This window comes from Anser anser (assembly GCF_964211835.1).
Source record: "Anser anser genome assembly, chromosome: 5".
Classification (NCBI taxonomy): Eukaryota; Metazoa; Chordata; class Aves; order Anseriformes; family Anatidae; genus Anser; species Anser anser.
This window is the reverse complement of record NC_139725.1, coordinates 64,516,515-64,534,740: the sequence shown is the minus strand read 5'-3', so window position 1 is coordinate 64,534,740 and position 18,226 is coordinate 64,516,515. Positions and strand designations below refer to the sequence as shown.

Below are 18,226 nucleotides of genomic sequence, written 5' to 3'. Positions count from 1 at the left end.
GACATTAAACGTGATAGTGTAGTATAGAGCTTCATAAAATCCTGGGGAGCTTCTTACAGAAGAACTCAGTAGAGCTGTATTGCAGTGAGGTCTGACACTGTTTTATGCTGTTTATAGGCTGTTCTAAAACTCCTACAAAATTAAATGCAAAAAACGAAATTACCATTGAAAAGTAAAAGCCAGTTTTGCTAGCTTTATTTCTGACTTACCCAGGGAAGATTTTTTAGCATGTGGCTGTTGCATGTTGCATCACAGTTCAAGATCTGATCTCCAGAGATTTTTAGTACCAATTCCTGACAGTTTGTGCTTTGGAAAAATAAAGCGGCACAGGACATATCAACAATAACTGATGTGTTATTTTAATTTTATGCTTAGTAATTAAAGATAAATTAATCAAATTTCACTTGAATGAAGCCTTGATGTCTTAGACCAAGAGGGAATACATTAAACATTAGCAACTGAGGAAACTCGATTAAAGATTCCTTAACAATTATGTGTATCTTCTAATGTCTGTGGAGTTTTGGACGTGACTATAAATTATTTCCTTTTAAAACTGTAGATCTGTCAGCATACTGATGCATGTTGGCCTTAACTTTGCAGTCTCTATGTTACTGATGTGCCTTTAAGTCCTTGGCTGACACCTTTGATTTTCTGAAATATCATTCATTGGTTCTTTCAGGGTGGAGATCCGCCTCAGCCTCGAGCAGCTCATACATGTGCAGTGCTGGGAAACAAAGGTTACATCTTCGGAGGAAGAGTGCTGGTTAGTGTTTGATTAAAACATTTTATAGGTAGTAGTTTTGTAGGTGTTCTTTTTGTTTGGCTTTGTTTTGCTTTTCTAACAGCAAATTATTTTTGCAGTAGAAGAAAATCCAAAGTGTTTTTGGCCTAACTGGTATGTTTAGTAGTGGTGAATCCAGGATGCTTTCTTTCATTCCTCTGTACCTTAGAAAAAGAAGATTGTCTTTCTGTCTCTAGTATTTATGATGAAGCATACGCTGTCCCCAAAAGGGAAAAACAGATGAGAGGTAAATTTACATGTTTATAAATCAACAAAAATGGTTGACCTATGTGTAACATCTGTAGGAGATGCTTCTTTGAGAGTGGAGCAAAAGCAAGCCCGATGATAGATCAGGTTTTTATAAATGGTGAGATGCTAGCATCCTGTGCTTAGAACAGCTTTGCAGGTTTATAGATCACTGAATGAAATGGTAGCAAGAAGTAAATACAAATAGGATTTTAGCTTCTGCTTTGTTTTTCTTTTTTTTGCCTAAAGAAAGGGGAAATGTGTAAGAACAGTCATTTCTCACATACATGCTTCTCACCTCCTGATTTTTACCTTCTGGGAAAGTGAAGCTTAGAATAGCAGGTTCGATACAGTATTTTAGATTTATAATTGCAACATGGGGTCCCAAAAGGTAGGAAACAGCAGACTTCATTTGGCTTTATAATTTAAACTTTTGTCATTTTTTGCAAAGAAGTATTTGAAATATACTTGTGGGAGAGCAGCATGTGATCATAACGTCTGGATACAAAGACAGCGTCTCCGTACGTTGGGGCTGGTACAGGGAGCTGCAGCATGTTACCTGATAGCACAGGCTCCTGCAGCCACCCGTCACTTCAGTCCCGTTAAGCCTCTTCTCTGCTCTCTGAGTGCCAGTTTCACGGTCTCAGTCTTTACCTTCAGCATGTTCTGTGACCTTGATAAAGAATATGTGAAGTATACTGTAGAGATTGCTCTTGACAGCTCTTTTCTGTGCATCTCATACAGGCTGTTGACCACAAGAGTAAGGCTTGTGAGTACTTTCCTGATAACTGATCCAGGACTGTACCATTTAGTACACCATTGGAGGATCTTAAATCTGTTGCCCTGTAGGTAATCATCAAGGGCATAAGATCTGCATCATATGTAATCAGTGCATATTTAAAGCAAGAATAGATTCTTGCTATGTAATCTTAACTCTTTATTTATTTATTTAACTTTTCTAGCTCTTTTTAACCTAAAAAGGAAAAGCGAAAAAGTCATAGGTATCATCTTATGGTTGTCTGTGCCTAGCAAACTTGAAGTCATCACTGGAAACTTGGGAGATACCAAAACCTCATCATTCAGTTTTTATAGCGTTGGTTAGAGGAAGTTTTATCCTTGTTCTTCTGTGCTGAAGCATTAAATAAATGTAAGAATTTAAACCTGAGGCAGCAATCCAATATAAAATAAATAAAAATATATATATATATATATACCTACTTGTGTCTGAAAATAAGACTGGTAGGTAGTAGGTAATCTGAACTAGAGCAGGCTCCACCCATCAGCTGTAATTTTTTTTTCTGGTATAGTTTTGTTACGGGGTGGAAAACATACCAACTCTTCTTAGAAGTGTTGCAAAAGCATAGGTAAGATAATATTTTTGTATGACTTCGTATGAGCTGGAATTTATGAGGAATGCAAGAAGCAGATTCTATAAGGCAAGTAAAAAAACCCCTTCTAATTTAAGTTACTGTGTACTCCTCCATATTTTTAAAAATTGTTATGGTTTTAGCCTTTTTTTTAACCTACAACTGATTTGTAGCCTTTAATCATATTCAGCTAGCCGATGAGACTTTGATTTCTACTTCTACTGCTATGAAAGTAACAGTGAAGACGCTTTTGAAAGCACTCAGTGCTCTGTTTCTGTAGCTTTCTTATATGAAAAAGGAGTTAACTGTTGGTTGGAAATGTCCTACAATGAACATACACCAACTTCATCTTAGAATCTGCCATAACCTAAACCTTGTATTCTTAAGGTATTATGCTTTTTTCTGTATCCAAGTTCCCCGTTTTTTAAGCTCTACTACAAAAGCTCTACAGTGGTGCAACCTTCTTCTCAGGGAAAGTCTACAGTTCTGTTACAAAATGGCTTACTCCTGCTTGCTCAGACAGAAACCAGACGCACAGATCGAGGCAGGTTGAGAATGCGCACACGAGCAAATATCCAGCCAGTTACTCAGTTTGAATTGCCTCCCACAGCTGCAGGAAAAGTTTTTGCCTAAGTAAAGTTTTACCTTTTCAGAGCATTCAGAGAAGGAAGCCACCAAATTTGTTCCTGTTTATCCTTACCAGTCTGCACCGTGTCACGTTGCCCTTGGTACGGGCTCACAACCTCGGAGTTATTGCTAAAGCCCCACCTTGGGCTGCGACAATTGCACATGGTAGCTTCCAGAGCTGTAGGTTTGGACAAACATATTTGCAAACAACTAAGGAGATAAATGGATAGTGGAAACGACTGAAAAAGTATCTGGTCTTAATCAAATCCTGTGTGTCAGGGTGAGCCACGCTGGGCTAAGCGAGCTCTGTGCTTGTGCTGTAGACGTGCTGTTTGATGGCTGCTGTGTAAATGAACTCTTGCTAACCACAGCTGACCCGAATCCTGCCCCTCATTTAGCAAGCCCACAGATGTGAGAGGGAGAGAAACCGAACGTGAAGAACTAAATGTGCAGCTCAGGACCTCCTGGCCTACCATTTATTTCTGAACGCTTCCTCAGCCTTCAAAGCCTCGCTCCCGCTGGCTTGCTGTGAGCAAGGGCTGTCTGTGTGGTGCAGACGTCTTCACACCACAACAGAGCAGCGCTGAATGTTGTGTCCAACCGGTCAGGGTTGCTGCACGGTGCCTGTTGCAATTGAAGCGCTTTGTAACCCAAGCCATGATTCCCATGCAGCCTCTGCTACCTGCACGTGAAATTATTAGTAAAACTGAAGCTCACCCGTGATTCCTTCGCTGTGCTGTTGCATGATTAGATGTGCCCTAAGAGGACGTGCCCTCTGCCTTCTAGTTAATCATGTCTGTTTGACAACAGGATTCAGAAATACAAGAAGGCTCTGAGCTGAAAAGGTTTTTCTCTTCCTCGGGTAGCATCTGCTTCCTTGATAACCACTTGCTAAATTTCAGTGAAACCACTTGGGAACAATATGAGAGAAGAGTGAAATTTTGGAAAGCTGTATTTAGCTTTGTAGGAGAGCAGCAAGTGTAGTTTTCACCTTAGTGATACTCAGTTATTGATTCACTTTCTATCCTAGAAAAAAAAGGAAGGAGAGTTACAGAGGTTAGGGAGCATTCAGTGGGGCCTGAGGAGTTAATGTAAGTCATGAAGCAGGAAGGGAAGCTAAAGACATCAGAAAAGGATTGCATTTCCTGACAACAAGAGTAATTCCTCCCCAGAGGATGAAGTCTTGCTTTTCTCCACAAATTAAGGAGCAAATACGGGGTTGCTCTGCTCCTCCTTCTCCTTCTAGTTCACCATAATACAAATCTTCCCAGGGAAAAGGCTCTACAAGGAACCAGAAAGGGCCAGGAAGTGTCATGAGGCTTCTCCTATTCATCTTTCTGGGAGGAAAGGGCACCTTTTTCCAAAGTTGGAGCTAGAGCTGGTAAAAGAAGATGATGATGGTGATGATCAAAATCAATTGTACCAGGAATCATTTGAAAACAGGCTCAGAAGTGTTATGTGGACTCTGTTCCTCCAGGTAAGCCCCTGACAAACAGAAATGGGAGAAAGTGGGAAGGAAGGAAAGTTAGTCCAAAAGTTGATGCAAGTCTCATGTTTAAGTGGAAAGCTTTCGTGTAAAGAATGATGAAGTAATAACACAAAGTCTTTTCAGCAGCTCTTCACGCATCTGATGCTTTAATGTATGCATGTTTATATTTCTTTTTATCCTTCCTGTCACTGAAGATAAGAAGATAGATCGAACTGCAGTCCTTCGACAAAGATTTGAGTTTGTAATAGCTGTTTGCTTGTAAATCTGAGACTGGAGAGCTGCGCAGAGCAGTGATCTGTAAATATGTCACCCGTAATGCCTTTCATCACGCCAGAAAGCTGGTCCCGAGACAAAGCAGATCCTGGTTAATGTTTGCTGGGCTGCAAATAAATGAACATGCCATAGATAAGAAAGATGTCTAAGGAGTCCTTGCGGCTCAAACGGAAATGCAAACCCTCTTACAAGGCTTAGTGCTTTCAAGCCAGCTAAGAATCAATGTAGGATCATCAGCTAAATTATTAAATATAGTAGGTAGCGTTTATGGTTACAGGAGGAACTGCAAGCAAATTGTGCATGTGGCAAGTGACGATAACCTGACCGGGCGCTTTACAGCTTCCCAAATAAGGCCTGGGTAGAAAGGCATTTTCATTTGTTAAAGCGATGTTAGAGGGCTGAACCTGAGGCAGAAATGTCTAACTGATGCCGAATTGTGAATTCAAAATGAGGTTGGTGTAATTTCTCATCTGTCAGTCTGTTGAAATATTAGCATGTAAAGATGATAACACATTGATTTCCCAGGGACCAAGGAACTGAAAACTACTCCATGTTCTGCCTAATGCCTAGCTTTGTAAAGAGAGGAAAGTCAGCTAGGAGGTCTTGAACAGCATCTTCTTGAAACCCTGATTTCCAACGTAACAGCAACTTTCTTTCCTCCCTGTCTTTAATCAATGTCGCCTGTATTGAAGTGTGTTACTCCTAGATGATGAAATGTTTGCGGTTCTGGGGGCCAGGATGCTGTTTCTTTTTCCCACCCTATCCCCAAGTGTCTGGCTGTGTACAGGTGCAGCGGAAGATACTCAGTAACCGCATTTTGCTTTCTGCATGTATGATTTGTTCCTCGTTTCCTTCAAAGCAACCTGAAGGAGCGGGGAACTGAATAGACTTGTCATGGAAGGCAGATCAATCCACTAGCTGTCAGCTGGACCGTATTTTATTGTTACATTCACCCTCTTACGGGAGTAAAGTTTCTCAGGCAATGCACAAAAGCACTCACGTTCTGCTTTTCTTTAGCCTGCTGCCGTCTCTGAAGGCATTTCTCAAAATGCCACTTAACAGCATCTTCCCTAGGACAGAAACGGGCTAGCACATATGTGATCAGAGGAGGCCACAGCTATCCTGAAATCCTTGCTGTTCCCTGAAATACACCGAGAGACCTTCCACAGCTCAGCTTTGGAAGTCTCTCAAACTCACTAACTGGCTGAGTTCTCAGGGACAAAGCTACTCCTATTCTGACTTAAATGACAAGTCTAGTTTCTGCCTCAAAGGATCTGCAAGCTGGAGAAAGGCTTATTCTAATAGATCTATGGACTACCCTAGGAGAAAAGAAATTGTAAGGTAAGGCAAGCTATATTTCCCTACTTCTCAGATACTGTGTAGTAGTACCTAGAGGAATCACAAATATCAGCCAAGTATATTGCAAGCCGTTGAAAGTATTGCTACCATCTAAAGCAAATAAATTTTCATACATTCTCTCCCCCCTGCCATGTTTCCAAGGCAATTACTTTCTTCACCTCAAAACACAGGCACATATGCAAGTGTATTGATTTCCCATTCTTCTTACTGATATATTTTATGATTTCTATGTCAAATGATAAAGGGTCATGGAACCTTAATGTTGCTAGTATTAACTTTCCAAAAGGGCTTGCCATTCAGAAAAGACAGGTGTAATGAACTTCTTGAGGAATGTCACGTACTGAGTACGCTATTTATTAACATATTCCAAGAAATTAGTGAGCAGGCAGCCAGGAGAATGCAGAGTTATGATCAGAACGCAAATAAAAATGAGAGAAACTGCGTGTAGAGTATTGAAATGAGCAATTCTGCAATTACCTACTGCAGGTTTCGTGGATCGAAATTCAGTACGTTTCCAGGAACTGAATATCACAGTTCTTCACTACTAAACTACTATAAAAGAGTTGAACTGGCCCCATAGTGCCATTGTGTTACTAGGAATATTCCTGACAGGTTATTTTCAGTCGCCTGTTTTCTTTGTTGCTTTTTTTTTTTTAAGAAGTGTTTTTTCATGTGCTGCATAGTACAGAGTTGTTTTAAGGCGTAAGGGTACAGTTTTCTTTAAATTATTTTTACTTAAATACTCTGTCCTATGAAGGCCTCACTTAAATACTTTGTACATTGTTTGCTTAATATAACACAACTGGGATTTTATTTTTTATTTTTAGCAAACTAGAATGAACGATTTGCACTGCCTGAATTTAGACACGTGGACTTGGTCTGGAAGGTAGGTTGCCCTCTCTAATGCTTAGAGTTGAATGTAGCAGATTGAAACACGCTGTTAAATAGTTCCAATTTTAATTTTGTATTTTTTCCAAGAGGAAAATGGGAGTTTGGGGACTTAAGCAGCTGTTACACTGTGATTTCGATTGAATTTAATTTGATAGGGGTTACTATGCTTTTTCTGTTCTGCACCAAAGCATTGTTAATGCTATTTTAAGCACAGCATGTAGTGATTTAACATGCTAATTTCCAAGACTGGTACATTTATCCATACGGAATTTTAGGTTTGATGTCTTTCTTAATACTTTTTTTTTTCTGTATCTGTATATTGCTCACTGTGGTCCAGATTGAGGAAAGATCTTTTTTTTTTCGCCTCTTAAGCATCTTTATTTAGGTAAAATAAATCACCTAAATATTTCAATTTTAAACTAAATCAGGTGTTAGTGTACTTTTTCAGGTTTGCTTGTATACATTTATGGTAGCGCTCACTACACATGTAGAGTCAGTGGCTGTATTGTTAGCTGATAGACAAACCAGAAGACGAGCAGAAACCAGGGGGTGATGATCACTGTTCTGTTCCTGTCCTCAAGGTAACCTAGTAGTAATTTCACAAAAGACCCTGAAAAACAACTTCCATGAGTATGTGTCAATACTGATCCTGCCCCAGAACTTCACACACCTATGTTGGGCATCTTTCTTACCTGTGACTTGCTGAGCAGTCGTGCACCGAGCGTGTTTCTTTGCCTTCTGAATCAAATGCAGGAGGGAGCAATCCTCCACCTATTCCTTCCAACTGCTAACGGCAGCAGGATGAGGAAGTCTCACAAAAACTTCTCTCTGGAGGTTTCTTTCATTAGCACTTGGGACTAACTAAGCAGTTTGATTTCCCTTTTTCTTTGCTGGTTGTTTTTAAATGAATAAGATGCTGCCTACATGATAGCACTGTCCCACTTAGACTGCAAACTTCGCCTCTGAGTGGATCGGTAATTCCAGTTACTGGATGTAACTGCTTCCTTTTTTTTTTTGGTTGTGGCACGAGCCATTGCCGTTTGATGTGCTTTGTATTGCATTAAAAAAAAGAAAGCCATGACAGTTGAGTGACAAGTCAACAAGAGGAGTTTCAGGCCTTGAAGGAGATGCGTCGGTGTTGAAGTTCTAAGTCCTAGTCAGCCGTATGAAAGTTTGTATCTATCATATTGCTATCTATTCACATTTTTACTCCTGTTTATAGGCTGCCTTTGCACAAATCGCTTTGAAAATGATTTCTGGCCACATGCTTCCTTTTATAGAGTCAATAGTGGTGGCTGTGTTCGAAATTGAGCATTGGTGGGGATCATCTCCAATACAAAGAACTGGGTCCCAAAAGTTTCACACTGTGTAGAATAAGACAGTGCAGATAAACAGGGTGTATTTTTTTTCTCTCCTTTTGTTTTTCTGTCTCCAAAGAATTATACTCTGTAGGTTGGCTTGGATGAAACTTATATAGCAAAGAAATACTAGCTGAGACCAGTGAAGTTATGTATTAAGATTTTGAAATAAACCAAATCACTTCATATCCTTTGAGCTTCAGGAATAGTCTTGAATAGTTCTCATCAGACAATCCATTTCCAGCTAAAAGCTGCCTCTTAAAAGCCCAGCATTGCACAAGTGGGGAAATTCCTTCACACTTTTTTGTTATTAGTGTGAATATTTTCTGCTGTAGGTGCTTCTTGCAACAGCCTTTGCCTTTCTTACGCTGTAGCTTCAAACTCCTCTGATGTGATGACTAATGAACAATTGGGCAAGTTGCAAGCTATTTGATCTTGATAACAGAATTACCTCAGCCATTCTGCAGCTGCAGAAAGGCTGTTTTGGACTGCCCGTGTGAATTATCACCAGACGAGGGTCAAACATTTTATACAGATTTACAAATTTGGCTCTCTGAATGCCGCCGGTGTTTGAGGTTCTGTTGTAAAATCCAGAGCTCCCAGCAAGGAGGAGTTGATTTGCACAGCACAACAAATCCACTTGTTGAATATCCTCTCCTAAAAACAGAAATACCAAATGCCGTGATGATTTTATTTAAAGCCCCCTGGCTTTTCATTAACTGGTGTGCTGTAATGATCCATCATACGCCCATTTCACCAGGCTGTTTTCCCAAGCAGTCATATCAAGTTTTTTCTTCTTCATCTCTATGCAGATTTCTCAAGGAATTGCATCACATTAACCTATTAATCCAGAAATATCTTCAAGCATGGAGATGCAATATTGTCTTTTCAAGCTCCGTATACTAACTGTTAAGCTTCTTTCAAAATACTCTTGCATTACATAGATACAGCTTTTACTCACCGATTTACCAACCAGCACAGCAAGCAGGCTGTAAGCTGGGGGCCAGACCTCTCCTAGAGATAATTGTCATTACAAAAGAATTGGAGGAAATGAGCCCACCTTGCAGTCACCTCTCAGGTTTGTCATCAGACCTCCCTGATACTATTTTCAAAATCTTAACCAAATATACCCAATGTTCATGCTGCCAGGTGCTTACACAAATGCAGCATCTGCAAAATGTGTTGAGTCCCACCCAGGAGGGTACAGCCCATGTGTACTTTGCATTGCTGGCCTCCGCTGTGCTGCTGTTCCCTTTTTCATCCCCTTCTGCTTGTTCAGCCATGGTGCTAGTCAGGCACTGGGGAAAGTTGGCAGCACATTGCTTTGTCCTTCCTCAGCCTTTTTAAGTGCTGATGTACTGCTGCTGTGTGGGGGAGGCCAGGGTTTTGGGGAAGGGGTCTCAGGAATGAGCCGTCAGGTAGAGGTGGAGGAGGAGAAGACTTCTTCCACCACCCAGAAGTTACATCGTCTCCCCTGAGCTCCACCAACCTGTTAACTGAAATGTTCAGTATTACGTTATTTCTGTTACTGGGATAGTTCGTCGTATCAGTTGTGTGAAAGATTCAAATGCTCTCACCCATCAGTTTCTGGTACATGTTTTTCTAAACATCAAAGTCTGTTGTATCTTGGCAGTCTGCCTCTTTTGCCAATTTCATAAGTGTCTTATAGAAGAGTTGTGCGAAGCGGGCACTTAAACATCGTCGACTTGGCTCCAACTTTCATGCCAAATTTAGTAGGACAGTTTTGCAATCAGTGTTTAATTAGCTGTGATTCTTTAGTCTTTGCTTCCAGATGGAGAACTGCTTAACAGTCACCAGTAGTGAAATTCCTCTAACAGCTGCAGCTGCCTGTGTTATTCACCCCAGGCTCCCTCTGTGCTCAGTTAAGAGAAATAGGCACTTCTCGGGCATGAGGTGACTGCTGCTAAGGTAGACATCTGAAAAAAAAAATCACAAGAGCACAAGTTGTGCTCTTCAGGGACCTGTTTCTCTTCATTGATTGTAAAGAAAATACTGATTGCTGCCTCTGCTGTCTCTCTTCTGCCGCGTTCACATTATAGATTGAGCACACATCTGTGCACGTTATATCAACCCCTATTCAGCAAAGTGGGGAAAAAAAAAGTAACTGGTTCTTGGAGATCCAATCTCTGTGAACTGTAGAAAAACCCATTCTTCACCACTTAGGGACAGTCTCCAACTAAGAGTCTGACCCCGCAAGAGAGCTGATAGGCGTTCATAGCTGCTCTTTTCCTTATCTTTCCAAAATCAGGACGTACCAAGTGTGCAATGGCCTACATTCCGTGTGTCTTAAGTTTTTTACTTTTACAAAAGAAGTTGCCTCTTTGGTTAGATCAAGATATTACGTGGTCTGATGCCCTCTGGAGGTCCTCAGTTTTCTCTGCTAACTCTTGGGATCCGTCTGAGACAGCTGTACATCGAAGTGCCCAAACTGAGATGGTGTGAATTCAGGCCACCCACTATATCCACCCCTAACGTCCACGTTCTTTATTGTTCACGTTCCCATCTCAAGCATATGGAATTGTGTAGCTAAATTGAAATCCATAGATAAAATCTGGAAGAACTACGTTTTTGTAATGTGAGCAGAATCTTAGAATAGTGAACCCACCCCTGTTTTGTGCTTAGGTATTGCCCTTTTTACTAACATTTTTCTCAAGGTTTGGATGGCCTCGCTTCTTGAGGGTAAATTCAGACTGTTTAAATGCAGCTTTTCCACTGGGAAAATATCCAAGCTTGTTCAAAGACAAACTAAATTAACTACTGATTTTTTTGGCAGGTTCATTTTCAGCATTCTTTGAAATTTTGTTTTTGTTTATTTCTTTCACCAAGAATTAATATCAGTGGAGAGAAACCAAAAGATCGATCATGGCACACATTGACTCCAATAGGAGATGACAGACTCTTTCTTTTTGGTGGACTGAGTTCTGATAATGTTCCTTTAAGTAAGTAATTGTAAAATAAAGATTCTATTGTATGCTTTAGCGCTAACTTATATTACTGTGCATATTTGTTGTCTTTCCAAAAACTGTTTAGACTATTTAAATCTTTTTACAGAATTTTCATGATGCTTGAGTATTTATTGAGCCATTTTACTTTTTAAAGAAGTGTAGGAACACATTGTGCAGTACAATGATAACATTTGATGATTAGTCTTTCATCAAATTGTCCGTGATTTGAAAGGATAAAGGCAAGAGTTCCTCACATTCAGATATGAGCAGAAGAAAACTTTTGATCTTGTTACGAATTGCAGTTAGAAGATTCAAATAATAATGTTGACATAATGTAAATTTCTGGATGAATCACGTCCACAAAAAATTAGATGGGAAGTAAGGTAGTCTTAGTGTACTGTATTTCCTTTCTAAAAAAGACAATCTTTTCATGACAAAATATGAAAATAGCTTTGAGTGTCACAGATACATTCCATTGGGAGGGGACAGTTTTCAAAGGGACATTGACCTGCTTTCAAAGGAACATCGATCTGCTTTCTCATACATTCCATTGGGAGGGGACAGTTTTCAAAGGGACATTGACCTGCTTTCTTAATATACCAAAAAGAAAAAAAGTCTGTGTGTTTTAATTCCAGATTTCAATGCAGCAAGATTTTTGTAACTGAATAGTTAAGTTAAATTGCAAAGGTTGAAAAGATTGACTGATGTTTTTGTTATCTTAATATAGTGTCTTCTTAGAACACAAAGCTTTTGTATAAATAAAAAGAGAAGGTAATGCTTTGTCCAAGGAAAAAATACTAATATATGTTCTTATTTATAGGTGATGGCTGGATTCACAGTATTACAACAAACGGATGGAAACAACTTACCCATTTGCCTAAGAGTAGGCCTAGGTATACAAAAATAACACTGAAATTTAGACATTTAAAGTTAAGGAATTCTAAATTAAAAAACAGTGTTTTTAAACTACATTATAGAAATAATTTACTAAATGAATGTGGCACCATTGAACAGTTTGCACTGTTTCCTTATGTGCCTTCATACCAGATAAGACATTATTACTTTCTGTGTTTATTACAGTTGATGCATGCTTTCATTATGGTGATTATTTGCATTAAGATATTCTGATGAAGGATCTGGGTGTCCAGTTAACCTGGTGTTATATATCCAAATGATTTTTATATAAGAAAATGTATATGGTTTAACTTTTGAGGAATTTAATAACCAAAGAGAATTACGAAAGTTAATTAATGTTAATACATTTTTAGAAACATGCAGAAGACGACAATGAAAATGTTGATGCACCTTTTGGGAATTAGAAATAGCTGTTGTGTTTTTTTTTCTCTGAGCAGAAGCAACTAATTATGATTACAGTTTTGCAAACCTGAATTTAGTACTAAACTACAGTAGCTAGATTTAAGCAGCACAGTAAATGGAGTTTTTTTTATTTTGGGAACTTAACTGCCAGCCAAAAAGACCTTTCTCCAGGATGCGTATAGCTGTACGGTCTCTTCCAGACTATAATCCCCTTTCCTTTCCAGCTTAAGAGTACAGAAAAAGATTATTTCTGTCTTTAAAAAAAAATAAGTTGCATGTTCTAAACCTGGGCATTATTTGAAAGCTGCCATTAAAAACAGATGCCTGCTGTATCAGAGTACAGCCTTTATTTTTATCCCAGTCTTTGCAGCATTCTCTGTATTATTATGTGAATACTGTTGAGATGAATGGTTGTATATAGAAAATATTCAGTTTTTCATGGAGTTCACTCTATATATTCATACAGGTACTCTCAGCACGATTTCTTGTCATTCTTTTAGCATAGTGTATGATTTTAGTCTGACATTTGTATGCTTCTTGCCTTATGTTCTGTTTTCTATTACTGAAATATCCTTATGTCATTGAATTTTCTTCCCGTTTTATTCTATTCTAGGGTGTTCTTAAATATAGCAGCCACTGTTAGACCAAGATTTCTGCTTTCGTATATTTCAAACTATTTCAAGCCCAAATAAACTCATACCTTAGCTTCACAAAATATTTTCTATCTTTGTATGATCAGTGAACTGACAAGTGAAACTGATGCATTCTTAAATAACAAAGCACATCATTAGCAGTCCCAACTCATACCTGTCTTCCTGTTCAGTACTTTATATGGATGGTTTCCTAAAAGTTAACTGCTGAAGTGGACTGCCTCCTCCCAGGTGTTTAAGTTTTATTGTCCCACGGAAAAGGACTGGGAAGGGGCAGGATGTGCTCTTCCTACAGGCAGCAGGCCAGGGACCTGCAGCTCAGCCCTTACTCTGCAGTTACACTGGGATACCATTTGTGCCTCAGGTGGCGGTGGCACCTGCCTTGAGAGCCCCAGGTGGCCTACAGGCAGTTTGAGGGCAGATCCCACAGTGGGCTACAAAGGATAACCTCCGTTTGGCTCTGCTGGCAGGAGGCTGCTGTGCAAGCCCCCTGCCTTGCTGCTGCAGAAGCACAAAAAGGGATCCCCACGCTGACGCTGCTAACTTGGCTGGGGACTAAACCACACGCACAGCCCTGGCCCTCCTAGAGAACGGAGCTGTTGGGTTATGTGCTGATGCCAGTCGGCTCCCTCAGGCCCTGATGTATCTTGTTCTCTGCCATCTTTAGCTTTTGGTGTGCGGTTTGGTAGGCTGAGGTCAGGTGCCTTGCATTAACCTAAGTCTTTAATGCAGTAAATGCCCCCCCCCCCCCCCCCCCAACACCACTGCCTTTTTAAAGGAAGATACCTCAATAACCTTTTTTCAGGAAGTCCTGGAAATACAGGTAAAAGGAGCCATACCAAAAAAGGAGCCATACCAAAAGCCTGTCTATATACTGAATTAGTTTGAAGGAATGTGAAGTACTTAGTTGTACCATAATTATGTCCCTACATTTGCACAGGATTACTGCAGGATCTCTGCAGGTGAAAAGGGTTTAAATCAGTTCTATTGTTCACATGCCTTTAACAGTAGGACTTAATATGTAATGGCAACAATACTTAGATATGTACTTATTTCATATATTTCTGTTATAAAAATATGCTATGTATCATACACGCATTAGTATATTTTCCTGACACTTCTGCAAAATTGATTCTCTCCTTATTTCTGTAAAGAACAATTCCTTTAATTTCCTTCAGCCTCCTCTTTTAGGTATTTCTGTTAAATTGTTTTCCAGGTTATAGACCTGTGATTCTGTATTGGTGGAAAATATTTTTCTTTTTGTCCATACATCGTACTTCAGAAAGTATTTTGCATGCCAGCTTGATATACAGAACAAAATGTGTGTTTAATGTACAAATTCTTAGTGTTTTCATTACAATGTAATTCTCTTATTCTATATTCTAGTTAGAAGAGCTGTATAAAAAGGTTACGTCGATTCAGTTTCTGTATAATTTAAATAACATGCTTTATTAGAATGTTTAGGTGATAAGTTAGAGCAGCTGTGAGAGGACATAAACTCTTGTCAGTCTGTAGAAAAAAGCATCAGGTTGCAAGCTAGGATGTCAACAAAATCAAGGCAGGAAAGGCTTCCCAGTGTTCTTCGGTGACGAAGTCCAGGCCAGAGTTTTCCTAATGCAGATAAGGCAGAGACAGATCTATCTCCAGGTATGAGGAAGAGAAAAGGTGGGATACAGTTTAGCTTAAGGAGAACAGTGAATAATAACTGAAATGAATGGAGTAAGAAAGTGAGAGCGTTTACTTCTGCATGAAAGTTGTAGCTGTGTGTATTTTTTTGGTTAAGTAAACGTAAAGGGCCAGAGCTTTGGTGATAATCATTTTGTGATACTCACTTCAGTGGTGATACACCAGTAGAAAAGGAACAGACTTTGATCTGCTAGCAATAAATCAAGCAAGGTGTAGCTACTGAAGCAGAATCATTGTTCTGGCAAGATTATATAAATCGGGGGTTTGGGTTTTATTATTTCTTGTACAATCTGCTTTTGTATGTACAATACAAATGACTTGTGGGCATGATGTAAGTAATTGGTGCACAGAAAATGATCCCCATGAGTCTTCAGGGTTAGAATGAAACTGACACGAGGTAATTGGTATTGTGAAGCTCTTGTCCTAGTGTTCAGGGGCAACAGTCAGTGCTAAAAATCCTGCAATCTTAAAGCCAATAGAATTATAATTATGAATTAAAGAAACAGTGGATTTTTTTTAAAGGCTGTTTTTGGCAAAAGCTTGCTTTCTTAACTTTTCCACTGTAACATTTTTTTGAGCTACTGATAAATAAGGCAAGGTATATATAGCTATAATACAGATAAGTCAAATGGTGACTGGTCTGTATGAAATGTAACCATTCACCAAAACTGTCGTGAGATGGACAGTCACATTGCTCTCTCCTTTTATATTGTTAAAGAATTGAATATTATCATTCTAATGTATTATTTTCAGATTTGAAAACCTTTGAAATAACTTCTTGGTTTTCTAAAAAGTAGGGGTTACATTAGAGTACTTTGTGCACGTACGTCTGCCTCTTTCCCATGCACATTTGGAAGCAATCAACCTATCTTAGTAACTGGACAAATTAGAAACCTCAGAGATGCTTCACAACATAATCTTTGCAAATAAATGGTCAAACGGAAAAGAGAGACTCTTGTAATTGCTTCACTCCAGTGAGGCTTAGTGCTTACTAGCAAAGACTGGGAGGTGTTCCTTGAGATACAAATTGATAAAGAACAGCCTGTATTGTTTCTGCACCTCACAGAGCAACTTGTAAAACAAATTATTTAAACTTGTAAAATTCTTCTGGGTAAATAGTGTGAGATAATAAGACTTCAAGTCTCTGTGCTCAAGTAGTGGAATCATAGGGTTTAGGAAATGTGACCTTTCAATTTTAATTAAAAGGATCGTATATCCTCATAACAGAAAAGTTTTTTGAAAAGAAACTTGAATATGAGGAATGTAGGAAAGTCTGTGTGAAGTAATTAATACATGAATAAACTTACTGCTCCACTGAAACCCCTTAAAATATATAGTTCTTAGAATTGTTTTGCTGATAACACACATCTGCTTCTTGTTATTTAGTCACTAACCCTATTTACAATTTTATTGCTAGATTGTGGCATACAGCCTGCCTTGGAAAAGAAGGAGAGGTGATGGTGTTTGGTGGAAGCAAAGATGACTTGCATTTCATGGACACGGTCAGTAAACTGAATAATGAAATCCTAGCACTACAATAATTAGAACTGAAAGGAAGTTAATACAATTGTTGATATTACTGGATTCTTTCATATCACATGCTATTTTGAAGATGTGACTTCAGGTGTTCCTGAGAAGCAATTTAGGAGGGGTTTTCTTGCCTCTGTTAAGGTCATAAAAAGAATTTGCTATTCAGATTCTTACAAAATAATTATTTAAATATCCACAGTTATAAATTATGTAGGTGGTAATAAATGTTACATTAATCCAAAAAGTAGCAGTATTTCTGAGATAAGATGTTTGTCATTTTCATGCTTGTTTTCCTCTCTCTTTATCAGGGTCATTGCAGTGACTTGTTGATATTTCAGACTCAACCTTACTCGCTTCTCAGGTGAGTTGAGGCTATCAGTACAGGCAGTCTAGGGTAAATTGTTGTAGCACTATGCTTTTTTATTCACAGGTTTTAACCATTTAATCCCACGTAGGCAGGTAAACTATAAAATTACCTTCTCAGTAAATATTTGAAACGCAGTGTATGACAATCCATAGCAGTTTAAACATGGGTATTGCATAATACTCCCTCCTGCACATGCATGCACAACACATGTACTGACCATCACAAGAAGCTTTTATTCAATGGTATTTTTTGTCTTTAGGTTATAGACCTCTTACTTAAATCTTTTTTTTTTCTTTTCCTTTCCCTCTTTTTCAGGTTGTGTCTTGACTGCATTGGTAAAAACGCAGCCCTCTTAAAAAATCAAATACCTTGCTTGCCATCCAAACTTCTGCAGCAGGTGCTGAAAAAAATAACCTTCTGGGCTGCAGTTAACCACCGGCAAGAGAAAAAGGCTGAAACTGAACGACAATGTCAACTAAACACCACATGAACAATGGCAACGAAACTGTTGAACACTGGTTTATTTACACTGTACAGCAAAGTCTTTTGTTAGTGAACTTTACTAATGCTACAGAGCAACAGTATGTTAAGCTGAGTTTCTAAGTGAAGTTTGAGAACAAAGAAATCCTTTTTATGGAAGTCTTTTGTTTTCTGCATTATAGGAAACTGAGAAAACTTGATTTGTATATATTGTTAACTTCTGCTGTTGTGGTCTTAATGAGACGGTCCATACAACTTGTTCTTTTTGAAGGTGACATGCCATAAAAATGTTTTCAGTTGACCAAAATGTGGCTTAAGTCTAAAAACTTACTAGAGCCTTATCACATCAGCCTTTCTGAAAAAAAAAATTAGTTTAATGCCATCTTTGGAAGACTCACACTTGTCCATCCTGAAGAAGGTAACTGATCTGTTAACACCACCAGATCTTATTATTTGATTCCACTGAACTCTGTCATCTGAGTACATAGTCAAATGACAGAGCTGAACATCGTACCCAGCGTATGAAAGTTGATAAGCTGACTGTGGGACTTGAAGAGCACTGTAATGAGCAGCGTTACAGTTTGCATAGGAAAGCTCACATGCTGCTCATAATGTGGTTTTACTATGTTTCTGTAATCAACGAGTCCTTTTTGAAATAGGTTGTATATTGTATTTTGGATGTGTAAAGTTTATATTTAATTCTTGTTTAAAAAAATGCTTATTTATTGTTTAAAGAAAAGCATATGTAGTACTTGCTATTTTTCTGTTTCAAATACCCAGTTAACAGGAGCACAGTCATTAAAATTTTATAGAGTTGGAGACCACTTTTGACTAGTTTT

At 38.8% G+C, this 18,226-nt stretch overlaps 1 protein-coding gene across 1 annotated transcript in view; it reads left to right on the top strand.

Moving 5' to 3' along the window:
- The window catches only part of KLHDC1 (kelch domain containing 1), a 28,924-nt gene extending 10,713 nt beyond the window's left edge, over positions 1-18,211 (top strand). The window contains exons 7-13 of the mRNA XM_083839201.1: positions 680-763; positions 6,970-7,028; positions 11,239-11,351; positions 12,178-12,250; positions 16,428-16,512; positions 16,849-16,901; positions 17,223-18,211. Of these exons, the coding sequence (XP_083695327.1) occupies positions 680-763; positions 6,970-7,028; positions 11,239-11,351; positions 12,178-12,250; positions 16,428-16,512; positions 16,849-16,901; positions 17,223-17,397 (642 nt within the window). The 3' untranslated portion in view covers positions 17,398-18,211. The remainder of the gene's footprint in view (positions 1-679; positions 764-6,969; positions 7,029-11,238; positions 11,352-12,177; positions 12,251-16,427; positions 16,513-16,848; positions 16,902-17,222) is intronic.
- The last annotated feature ends 15 nt before the right edge of the window (positions 18,212-18,226 follow it).